The sequence below is a fragment of the Salvelinus fontinalis genome, chromosome 8, assembly GCF_029448725.1.
Source record: "Salvelinus fontinalis isolate EN_2023a chromosome 8, ASM2944872v1, whole genome shotgun sequence".
In the NCBI taxonomy this organism is placed as follows: Eukaryota; Metazoa; Chordata; class Actinopteri; order Salmoniformes; family Salmonidae; genus Salvelinus; species Salvelinus fontinalis.
This window is the reverse complement of record NC_074672.1, coordinates 47282722-47295346: the sequence shown is the minus strand read 5'-3', so window position 1 is coordinate 47295346 and position 12625 is coordinate 47282722. Positions and strand designations below refer to the sequence as shown.

Below are 12625 nucleotides of genomic sequence, written 5' to 3'. Positions count from 1 at the left end.
GAATGGATGACACAGAGAAAGAAGAGCTCTTTTCCAACAGAGGATTGCAGAGGACGTTGTTGACCTTACTACAATTTGTGAGATAAACTGTCACATAATATAACACGTACTCAGGAATATAAAGCTAGACAGAGAAATCACCATTTATCTACTGAGCAGTGACAGAAACAGACATGCTCTTTTCCTTCTTATTTTGAATAGATGTAGATTCAAAGTTGATGCTATTCAAGAAGTGTTCTAAACAGACCAGGAAGGATAAATGTGGAAGAGTTCCATGACCTCATACATCCTTCCTGTCTGTTAAACTATACAACCTGAGATAGAAAGATGTCTATCCACTTTGATCAGGGCCTCATCTGTCAGCCTCCATCATCAGTTAATCTCAACTCCTCTGCTTCTTTGGATATAACTCAGTAATTTGTAGACAATCTGACTTGGTGACATTGTCTCATATGATTTCAGAAGATGGGACTCTGACCCCTTCAAGATCACCTGACCTGATTGGACCAACCAGATGTTCGAGGCGCCAACCGACGTCTCTGGCAGGGCAAAACCAGGAACTATAACATCTTGATCCTCTAGAAGGACCTTTTAAAAGTCGCCCCTCTCCCCCCCACGTCCTTCCGGTGGGGGGGAGGGCATTGCAGTGAGCCTATCACAGCTCGGGATTGGTCTATTCATTAGCCAGTTAGCCTATCACAGCTCAAGACTGGTCCCTTTGTTACCCTATCACAGCTCAGGACTGGTCCTTCATTAACCAAAGCCTATCACAGCTCAGGACTGGTCCTTCATTAACCAAAGCCTATCACAGCTCAGGACTGGTCCCTTCGCTAGCCAGTTAGCCTATCACCTGTGAGGTTACTGAGACCAGGACCAGACCAGCAGCATGGAGGCTAGTCAGGGCCACGGCCAGGGCAGCCCAGAGAGCCCTAACCGGGCCGTGGAGTACCTCTTGGAGCTCAACAACATCATAGAGAGCCAGCAGAAGCTCCTGGAGATCCAGAAACACCGTATCGATGAGCTGGAGGTTCAATTAGACCGGCTGGCCCAGGAGAATAAAGACCTACGTCTCGACCGGCAACGACCTTTACCCCCTGAACCGCCACCCTGCCCCCCGCCACCACCTGCCACCAAAACCAACACAGCCATACCCTCCGTACCAGTCCGCCCTGTTCAGACCCAGTCTTATAGTCGTACCAGTACCAACACGACAGCCATACCGACCCCTAACCCCACAGCCCTTCCACCCCCACCCCCAGTGCCTGTACGGGATCAACGCAAACCTCAAACCCCCAAGACCCCACGCCGTACCCCCCACACGCCCCAAACCCCCAAACGTACTCCAGTCACCACCCAGACCCCCCGCACTCCGCAGACCCCCAAACGAACCCCAGTCACCACCCAGACCCCCCGCACCCCACAGACCCCCAAACGGACACCCCACACACGGCTGACGCGAACCATCTCGACCGGGACAGGGACCAGCTTCGTGGAGATGGAGAAAGAGAGACTGGAGAGGATGGAGGAAGAGAGGACAGAGAGACTTCACAGCTCCACCTTGGGAAACCCCACCAGCCACCACCACAGCCACAGACAGTAAGTCATTACCTTACCTTTTAGTGTGTGTGTGTGTGTGTGTGTGTGTGTGTGTGGTAGACCACAAACTCCACTGCTGAACAGTTAACATGAGGTGTTTCTCTACACATACTACCATACTTCACACTCTCATGCTCTGAGTGCGTTCTTCGAGGGCATTCAATCAAATGTATTTACAAAGCCCTTCTTACATCAGCTGATGTCACAAAGTGCTGTACAGAAATGTAGCCTAAAACCCCCAAACAGCAGGCAATTCAGGTGTAGAAGCACGGTGGCTAGGAAAAACTCCCTAGAAAGGCCAGAACCTAGGAAGAAACCTAGAGAGGAACCAGGCTATGAGGGGTGGCCAGTTCTCTTCTGGCTGTGCCGGGTGGAGATTATAACAGAACATGGCCAAGATGTTCAAATGTTCGTAGATGACCAGCATGGTCAAATAATAATAATCACAGTGGTTGTCGAGGGTGCAACAGGTCAGCACATCAGGAGTAAATGTCAGTTGGCTTTTCATAGCCGATCATTCAGAGTATCGCAACAGGTCAGCACCTCAGGAGTAAATGTCAGTTGGCTTTTCATAGCCGATCATTCAGAGTATCTCTACCGCTCCTGTTTATTTATTTTATTTTTTATTTAACCTTTATTTAACCAGGTAGGCAAATTGAGAACACGTTCTCATTTACAATTGCGACCTGGCCAAGATAAAGCAAAGCAGTTCGACACATACAACAACACATAGTTACACATGGAGTAAAACAAACATATAGTCAATAATACAGTGAAAAAAAAAAAATAAGTCTATATACAATGTGAGCAAGTGAGGTGAGATAAGGGAGGTGAAGGCAAACAAATATATGTATAAATAAATAAAAATATAAAAGGCCATGGAGGCGAAGTGAGTACAACACAGCAAGTAAAATAAAAACTAAAAAAACAATGGAATGGTTGGTTTGCAGTGGAAGAAAGTGCAAAGTAGAGACAGAAATAATGGGGTGCAAAGGAGCAAAATAAATTAATAAATAAATACAGTAGGTAAAGAGGTAGTTGTTTGGGCTAAATTGTAGATGGGTTATGTACAGGTGCAGTAATCTATGAGCTGCTCTGACAGCTGGTGCTTAAAGCTAGTGAGGGAGATAGGTGTTTCCAGTTTCAGAGATTTTTGTAGTTCGTTCCAGTCATTGGCAGCAGAGAACTGGAAGGAGAGGCGTCCAAAGGAAGAATTGGTTTTGGGGGTGACTAGAGAGATATACCTGCTGGAGCGCGTGCTACAGGTAGGTGCTGCTATGGTGACCAGCGAGCTGAGATAAGGGGGGACTTTACCTAGCAGGGTCTTGTAGATGACCTGGAACCAGTGGGTTTGGCGACGAGTATGAAGCGAGGGCCAGCCAACGAGAGTGTACAGGTCGCAGTGGTGGGTAGTATATGGGGCTTTGGTGACAAAACGGATGGCACTGTGATAGACTGCATCCAATTTATTGAGTAGGGTTTTGGAGGCTATTTTGTAAATGACATCACCGAAGTCGAGGATTGGTAGGATGGTCAGTTTTACAAGGGTATGTTTGGCAGCATGAGTAAAGGATGCTTTGTTGCGGAATAGGAAGCCAATTCTAGATTTGACTTTGGATTGGAGATGTTTGATGTGAGTCTGGAAGGAGAGTTTACAGTCTAACCAGACACCTAGGTATTTGTAGGTGTCCACATATTCTAAGTCAGAGCCGTCCAAAGTAGTGATGTTGGACAGGCGGGCAGGAGCAGGCAGCGATCGGTTGAAGAGCATGCATTTGGTTTTACTTGTATTTAAGAGCAGTTGGAGGCCACGGAAGGAGAGTTGTATGGCATTGAAGCTCGCCTGGAGGGTTGTTAACACAGTGTCAAAAGAAGGGCCAGAAGTATACAGAATAGTGTCGTCTGCGTAGAGGTGGATCAGAGAATCACCAGCAGCAAGAGCGACATCATTGATGTAAACAGAGAAGAGAGTCGGTCCAAGAATTGAACCCTGTGGCACCCCCATAGAGACTGCCAGAGGCCCGGACAACAGACCCTCCGATTTGACACACTGAAATCGATCAGAGAAATAGTTGGTGAACCAGGCGAGGCAATCATTAGAGAAACCAAGGCTGTCGAGTCTGCCAATGAGGATGTGGTGATTGACAGAGTCAAAGGCCTTGGCCAGGTCAATGAATACGGCTGCACAGTATTGTTTCCTATCGATGGCGGTTACGATATCGTTTATGACCTTGAGCGTGGCTGAGGTGCACCCATGACCAGCTCTGAAACCAGATTGCATTGCGGAGAAGGTGTGGTGGGATTCGAAATGGTCGGTAATCTGTTTGTTGACTTGGCTTTCGAAGACCTTAGAAAGGCAGGGTAGGATAGATATACAGTGGGGAGAACAAGTATTTGATACACTGCCGATTTTGCAGGTTTTCCTACTTACAAAGCATGTAGAGGTCTGTAATTTTTATCATAGGTACACTTCAACTGTGAGAGACGGAATCTAAAACAAAAATCCAGAAAATCACATTGTATGATTTTTAAGTAATTAATTTGCATTTTATTGCATGACATAAGTATTTGATACATCAGGAAAGCACAACTTAATATTTGGTACAGAAACCTTTGTTTGCAATTACAGACATCATACGTTTCCTGTAGTTCTTGACCAGGTTTGCACACACTGCAGCAGGGATTTTGGCCCACTCCTCCATACAGACCTTCTCCAGATCCTTCAAGTTTCGGGGCTGTCGCTGGGCAATACGGACTTTCAGCTCCCTCCAAAGATTTTCTATTGGGTTCAGGTCTGGAGACTGGCTAGGCCACTCCAGGACCTTGAGATGCTTCTTACGGAGCCACTCCTTAGTTGCCCTGGCTGTGTGTTTCGGGTTGTTGTCATGCTGGAAGACCCAGCCACGACCCATCTTCAATGCTCTTACTGAGGGAAGGAGGTTGTTGGCCAAGATCTCGCGATACATGGCCCCATCCATCCTCCCCTCAATACGGTGCAGTCGTCCTTTCCCCTTTGCAGAAAAGCATCCCCAAAGAATGATGTTTCCACCTCCATGCTTCACGGTTGGGATGGTGTTCTTGGGGTTGTACTCATCCTTCTTCTTCCTCCAAACACGGCGAGTGGAGTTTAGACCAAAAAGCTCAATTTCTGTCTCATCAGACCACATGACCTTCTCCCATTCCTCCTCTGGATCATCCAGATGTCATTGGCAAACTTCAGACGGGCCTGGACATGCGCTGGCTTGAGCAGGGGGACCTTGCGTGCGCTGCAGGATTTTAATCCATGACGGCGTAGTGTGTTACTAATCGTTTTCTTTGAGACTGTGGTCCCAGCTCTCTCCAGGTCATTGACCAGGTCCTGCCGTGTAGTTCTGGGCTGATCCCTCACCTTCCTCATGATCATTGATGCCCCACGAGGTGAGATCTTGCATGGAGCCCCAGACCGAGGGTGATTGACCGTCATCTTGAACTTCTTCCATTTTCGAATAATTGCGCCAACAGTTGTTGCCTTCTCACCAAGCTGCTTGCCTATTGTCCTGTAGCCCATCCCAGCCTTGTGCAGGTCTACAATTCTATCCCTGATGTCCTTACACAGCTCTCTGGTCTTGGCCATTGTGGAGAGGTTGGAGTCTGTTTGATTGAGTGTGTGGACAGGTGTCTTTTATACAGGTAACGAGTTCAAACAGGTGCAGTTAATACATGTAATGAGTGGAGAACAGGAGGGCTTCTTAAAGAAAGACTAACAGGTCTGTGAGAGCTGGAATTCTTACTGGTTGGTAGGTGATCAAATACTTATGTCATGCAATAAAATGCAAATGAATTACTTAAAAATCATACAATGTGATTTTCTGGATTTTTGTTTTAGATTCCGTCTCTCACAGTTGAAGTGTACCTATGATAAAAATTACAGACCTCTACATGCTTTGTAAGTAGGAAAACCTGCAAAATCGGCAGTGTATCAAATACTTGTTCTCCCCACTGTAGGTCTGTAGCAGTTAGGGTCAAGGGTGTCCCCCCCTTTGAAGAGGGGGATAACCGCAGCTGCTTTCCAATCTTTGGGGATCTCAGACGACACGAAAGAGAGGTTGAAGAGGCTAGTAATAGGGGTGGCAACAATTTCAGCAGATAGTTTTAGAAAGAAAGGGTCCAGATTATCTAGCCCGGCTGATTTGTAAGGGTCCAGATTTTGCAGCTCATTTAGAACATCAGCTGACTGTATTTGGGAGAAAGAGAAATGGGGAAGGCTTGGGCGAGTAGCAGAGGGGAGGGCAGTGCTGTTGTCCGGGGTAGGGGTAGCCAGGTGGAAAGCATGGCCTGTTGTCTCTAGAGAGTTGAAAACAACAGGTCTGGGACAGGTAGCACGTCCGGTGAACAGGTCATGTTCCATAGCCTCAGGCAGAACAGTTGAAACTGGAGCAGCAGCACGGCCAGGTGGACTGGGGACAGCAAGGAGTCATCAGGCCAGGTAGTCCTGAGGCATGGTCCTAGGGCTCAGGTCCTCCGAGAGAGAGAAAGAAAGAAAGAGAATTAGAGAGAGCATACTTAAATTCACACAGGACACCGGATAAGACAGGAGAAATACTCCAGATATAACAGACTGACCCATTCACAGACTGAGGCATTCTCTTGAGTACGTTCTTATTAGGACGAGAGTGTGGAGAACACATATATTTTACATTTAAAAAGAACTGCACACCAATGCTACTGCATTACCTTTGACCTTTTAGAGTAAATTGCATCATCAACATGTCGGCTGCTCATCTATGCTGGACTTTGCTGGATCACGACTACCCTCTGTAACTATTGTTAGCTAAATGTCATTTGTAGATCTGAACATCTGATTTGGTTTAGTACTGCATTATTGTCAGTAAAGCAATTAACTGTTAATCCGTTTTGTTTTGTATTATTTAGCTACATTTAAATTGAGTTAACAAAAGTAGCTAGCTAACTTTAGTAGTAGCTAAGCTAGTTAACTTTAGTAGTAGCTAAGCTAGCTAACTTTAGTAGTGTCTAAGCTAGCTAACTTTAGTAGTGTCTAAGCTAGCTAACTTTAGTAGTAGCTAAGCTAGCTAACTTTAATAGTGTCTATGCTAGCTAACTTTAGTAGTGTCTAAGCTAGCTAACTTTAGTAGTAGCTAAGCTAGCTAACTTTAGTAGTGTCTAAGCTAGCTAACTTTAGTAGTGTCTAAGCTAGCTAACTTTAGTAGTGTCTAAGCTAGCTAACTTTAGTAGTGTCTAAGCTAGCTAACTTTAGTAGTGTCTAAGCTAGCTAACTTTAGTAGTAGCTAAGCTAGCTAACTTTAGTAGTGTCTAAGCTAGCTAACTTTAGTAGTGTCTAAGCTAGTTAACTTTAGTAGTAGCTAAGCTAGCTAACTTTAGTAGTGTCTAAGCTAGCTAACTTTAGTAGTGTCTAAGCTAGCTAACTTTAGTAGTGTCTAAGCTAGCTAACTTTAGTAGTGTCTAAGCTAGCTAACTTTAGTAGTGTCTAAGCTAGCTAACTTTAGTAGTGTCTAAGCTAGCTAACTTTAGTAGTGTCTAAGCTAGCTAACTTTAGTAGTAGCTAAGCTAGCTAACTTTAGTAGTGTCTAAGCTAGCTAACTTTAGTAGTATCTAAGCTAGCTAACTTTAGTAGTAGCTAAGCTAGCTAACTTTAGTGGTAGCTAAGCTAGCTAACTTTAGTAGTGTCTAAGCTAGCTAACTTTAGTAGTGTCTAAGCTAGCTAACTTTAGTAGTGTCTAAGCTAGCTAACTTTAGTGGTAGCTAAGCTAGCTAAGTTTAGTAGTGTCTAAGCTAGCTAACTTTAGTAGTAACTAAGCTAGCTAACTTTAGTGGTAGCTAAGCTAGCTAACTTTAGTAGTGTCTAAGCTAGCTAACTTTAGTGGTAGCTAAGCTAGCTAACTTTAGTAGTGTCTAAGCTAGCTAACTTTAGTAGTGTCTAAGCTAGCTAACTTTAGTAGTAGCTAAGCTAGCTATCTTTAGTAGTAGCTAAGCTAGCTAACTTTAGTGGTAGCTAAGCCAGTTAACTTTAGCAAGAGACGACTCGTGTTTACATTATATGCATTAGCAACATATTTAACATAAAGTTAACATAGAACATTACTAGTGTAACAGTATAACTTTAGTACGTCCCCTCGCCCCGACCCGGGCGCGAACCAGGGACCCTCTGCACACATTGAGAACAGTCACCCACGAAGCATCGTTACCCATCGCTCCACAAAGGCCACGGCCCTTGCAGAGCAAGGTGCAACACTACTTCTAGGTTTCAGAGCAAGTGACGTAACTGACTGAAACGCTAGTAGCGCGTACCCGCTAACTAGCTAGCCATTTCACATCCGTTACACTCACCCCCCTTTCAACCTCCTCCTTTTCCGCAGCAACCAGTGATCCGGGTCAACAGCATCAATGTAACAGTATAACTTTACGGCGTCCCCTCGCCCCGACACGGGCGCGAACCAGGGACCCTCTGCACACATCAACAACAGTCGCCCACGAAGCATCGTTACCCATCGCTCCACAAAGGCCAAGGCCCTTGCAGAGCAAGGTGCAACACTACTTCTAGGTTTCAGAGCAAGTGACGTAACTGACTGAAACGCTAGTAGCGCGTACCCGCTAACTAGCTAGCCATTTCACATCCGTTACACTAGCATAGATAATGACCAGTGCAGTAGTTATAGGTTATCCCTCATCATGATCCATGGTTATTTAGCAAGCTGCCCAAGTTAAATGGCTAGCTAAAATATCATTACTCATAATCCATAGGTACACAGCCTGCAAGGACTCTGTCAACCCAGGGGAAACATGCCAATATAACCTGATTCTAGCTACGCTACAAATAAATATCCGGACGATACACAGACGCGAAAGCTAGGAGGATATCCATCCGGAGGAGGGCAGCTAGACAATGGCAGCGGGAGGAAGCAATGAGAGATGGCGCTATCTGTCAGTGTAGGTATCTCTTTTGGGTCTTCACAATGACTATAAGTGATACATTGTGGTTTGCTGATATTGTCACGCAGTCAGCACTTGATCCTCTTCGTCAGATTTTCATTTTTGAAGTGAGAGGGCCGGAGTCGGGAGATGAGAGATGTGCATGCCTCGGTCACCTCAGCACAATGATGCCCTGTAACGTTACTGCCTCAATCTGCTGCCAGCCAGCCAAGTGAATGACAATACAAAAACGATACAAGATAACTACATAAACAAACATTTAATTATCAGCTAGCTATATGGAATCGTAATAATCTAGCTAGCCAGATAGTTTAACAGGCAAAAACAACCTAAAACACATTTTATGCAAGGTAGATGACTAGCTAACTTTAGCTGTCATCTCTCCGTGACTAGCTAATTAAACCTACCAATTCTTTGTGGCTAGGTAGCCAGCTAGCCGTATTGATTTATTATGGGATTGCGACCTATGCATACAATGATGGCCAGTGGGTATTGTAGGCAGGTAAACATGCCACAATTAACACAGAATTTATTTATTAACGTATCAAGATAAAATATTGTATTCAGGCAACATATGAGATGTGAATGGGCAATATTTAATTCCGAAGACAGTTTATTTTCTCTCGCTTCATCCCAAATAATGTCCGCCATTGATTTAAAAAATGTTTTTGTCGTTTTTTACATGGTTGCGTCATATTTCTGTCCATACTGTAACGACCCTGGGTTTATAAATCTAAATTAAGAATATATAAATATTTGGATGAGCAATGTCAACCGGCATAGACTAAGATACAGTACAATAGAATACAGTATATACATGTTAACCTTCTTAATTCTTATTTACATTGACGGCCTAACCCGGACAACACTGGGCCAATTGTGCGCCGCCCTATGGGACTCCCAATCACGGCCAGTTGTGATACAGCCTGGAATTGAACCAGGGTCTGTAGTGATGCCTCTAGCACTAAGATGCAGTGCCTTAGATCGCTGCGCCACTCGGGAGCCCAAGAATGCTAATAATAATTGAAATGCATTCCAGGTGACTACATCATGAAGCTGGTTGAGAGAATGCCAAGAGTGTGCAAAGCTGTCATCAAGGCAAAGGGTGGCAAAATTCTACAATGTAGAAAATTGTAAAAATAAAGAAAAACCCTGGAACGATTAGGTGTTCTTAAACTTTTGACCGGTACTGTATACATATAAAATGAGTCACGCAAAATATGTGAACACTATTAAAGTGACTAGTGTTCCATTATTAAAGTCGGCAGTGATTTCAAGTCCATGTATGTAGGCAGCAGCCACTAATGTACTCGTGATGGCTATTTAACAGTCTGATGGCCTTGAGATAGAAGTTGTTTTTCAGTCTCTCGGTCCCTGCTTTGATGCACCTGTACTGACCTCACCTTCTGGATGATAGCGGGGTGAACAGGCAGTGGCTCGGGTGGTTGTTGTCCTTGATGATCTTTTTGGCCTTCCTGTGACATCGGGTGGTGTAGGTGTCCTGGAGGGCAGGTAGTTTCCCCCCAGTGATGCGTTGTGCAGACCTCACTACCCTCTGGAGAGCCTTGCGGTTGTGGGCGGAGCAGTTGCTGTACCAGGCGGTGATACAGCCCGACAGGATGTTCTCGATTGTGCATCTGTAAAAGTTTGTGAGGCTTTTAGGGGCCAAGGCAAATTTCTTCAGCCTCCTGAGGTTGAAGAGGCGCTGTTGCACCTTCTTCACCGCGCTGTCTGTGTGGGTGGACCATTTATTTAATTTTTTTACCCCCCTTTTTCTCCCCAATTTCGTGGTATCCAATTGTGTTAGTAATTACTATCTTGTCTCATCGCTACAACTCCCGTACGGGCTCGGGAGAGACGAAAGTCGAAAGCCACGCGTCCTCCGAAGCACAACCCAACCAAGCCGCACTGCTTCTTAACACAGCGCGCCTCCAACCCGGAAGCCAGCCGCACCAATGTGTCGGAGGAAACACCGTGCACCTGGCCCCCTTGGTTAGCGTGCACCGCACTGTGCCACCAGAATCTCAGTGCCCTAGACCACTGCGCCACCCGGGAGGCCATGGGTGGACCATTTCAGATTGCCAGTGATGTGTATGCCGAGGAACTTGAATCTTTCCACCTTGTCCACTGAGGTCTCGTCGATGTGGATAGGGGGGGCACTCCCTCTGCTGTTTCCCGAAGTCCACGATCAGCTCCTTTGTTTTGTTGACATTGAGTGAGATGTTATTTTCCTGGCACCACACTCCGAGGGTCCTCACCTCCGTGTTTCACGTACTTTGATTTGGAATCATACTCCGACTGATGCGTCCTTCAATTTCAAATCAAATCAATTGTTATTTGTCATCATGATCCGAATACAACAGGTGTAGTAGACCGTTAAACCTTAACATACCGTACATACCGTTAACCCTTAACATACATACCGTACATACAAGCCCTTAACCAACAATGCAGTTTTAAGAAAATACCTATAAAAGTAAGAAATAAAAGTAAGAAATATTTCAAGAGCAGCAGTAAAATGACAATAGCTAGACTATATACAGGGGGTACCAGTACAGAGTCAATGTGCGGGGGCAAAGGTTAGTCGAGGTAATTGAGGTAATATGTACATATAGGTATTCAAGTGACTATGCATAGATAATAACAGAGAGTAGCAGCAGTGTTAAATAGGGGGGGGAGGGGCAATGCAAATAGTCTGGGTAGCCCTTTGATTAGATGTTCAGGAGTCTTATGGCTTGGGGGTAGAAGCTGTTTAGAAGCCTCTTGGACCTAGACTTGGCACTCCGGTACTGCTTGCTGTGCGGTAGCAGAGAGAACAGTCTATGACTAGGTTTGGCAGGAGTTTTTGACAATTTTTAGGGCCTTCCTCTGACACCGCCTGGTTTAGAGGTCCTGGGTGGCAGGAATTTTAGCCCCAGTGATGTACTGGGCCGTACAGCACTACCCTCTGTAGTGCCTTGTGTTCGGATGCCGAGCAGTTGCTCGGCGCATGGTAGTATGCATTTTGAGAAACACACATGGTGTTCAATCTACATGACAAACAAACCAACACATACGTTTAGTTTTAAAAGTACTGTATACATGATTATGGTTGCCTGTTAGGGGACAAGGTAGTACCTTTCCTTTGGGCTACAAAGACCACCTAATGCTGAAAAGGCCTCTCAAAATATGGTGCTCTAACTAACCAATAATACATGATAGAAAGTCTGGAACCAAAAGATGCCGTCTGTCTGTTGTGGGTGAGACAGTTTGCTAGCGTGTAGGAGAGAGATGCTGTCTGTCTGTTGTGGGGGAGACAGTTTGCTAGCGTGTAGGAGAGAGAAGCTGTCTGTCTGTACGTTGAGGAGACTGTTGGCTAGTTGTTCTATTTGTGTAGGAGAGAGATGCTGTCTGTCTGTTGTGGGGGAGACAGTTGGCTACTTGCTCTATTTGTGTAGGAGAGAGATGCTGTCTGTCTGTTGTGGGTGAGACAGTTGGCTAGTTGTTCTATTTGTGTAGGAGAGAGATGCTGTCTGTCTGTTGTGGGTGAGACAGTTGGCTAGTTGTTCTATTTGTGTAGGAGAGAGAAGCTGTCTGTCTGTTGTGGGGGAGACAGTTGTCTACTTGCTCTATTTGTGTAGGAGAGATATGCTGTCTGTCTGTTGTGGGTGAGACAGTTGGCTAGTTGTTCTATTTGTGTAGGAGAGAGAAGCTGTCTGTCTGTTGTGGGGGAGACAGTTGGCTAGTTGCTCTATTTGTGTAGGAGAGAGAAGCTGTCTGTCTGTTGTGGGGGAGACAGTTGGCTACTTGCTCTATTTGTGTAGGAGAGAGATGCTGTCTGTCTGTTGTGGGGGAGACTGTTGGCTAGTTGTTCTATTTGTGTAGGAGAGAGATGCTGTCTGTCTGTTGTGGGGGAGACAGTTGGCTACTTGCTCTATTTGTGTAGGAGAGAGATGCATATGATTCATATGCTGGTGCAGCTTGGGTGCTGCTGTTGGTGTGAGTGCGTGGAGAGGGGTAGAAGGTAGGAGGAGGAGAGGCCCTGTATACCTGCAACACACTCCACTTCTTCAACGGTAGAATCCCTCTGTAAATAAATATC

The 12625-nt window shown here is 45.5% G+C and overlaps 1 protein-coding gene across 1 annotated transcript in view; it reads left to right on the top strand.

The window, feature by feature from the left end:
- Positions 1-686: 686 nt before the first annotated feature.
- Positions 687-12625, top strand: part of LOC129861349 (putative uncharacterized protein DDB_G0290521) — a 137760-nt gene continuing 125821 nt past the window's right edge. Inside the window, exon 1 of the mRNA XM_055932721.1 lies at positions 687-1596. Coding sequence (XP_055788696.1) covers positions 887-1596 — 710 coding nt within the window. The 5' untranslated portion in view covers positions 687-886. The remainder of the gene's footprint in view (positions 1597-12625) is intronic.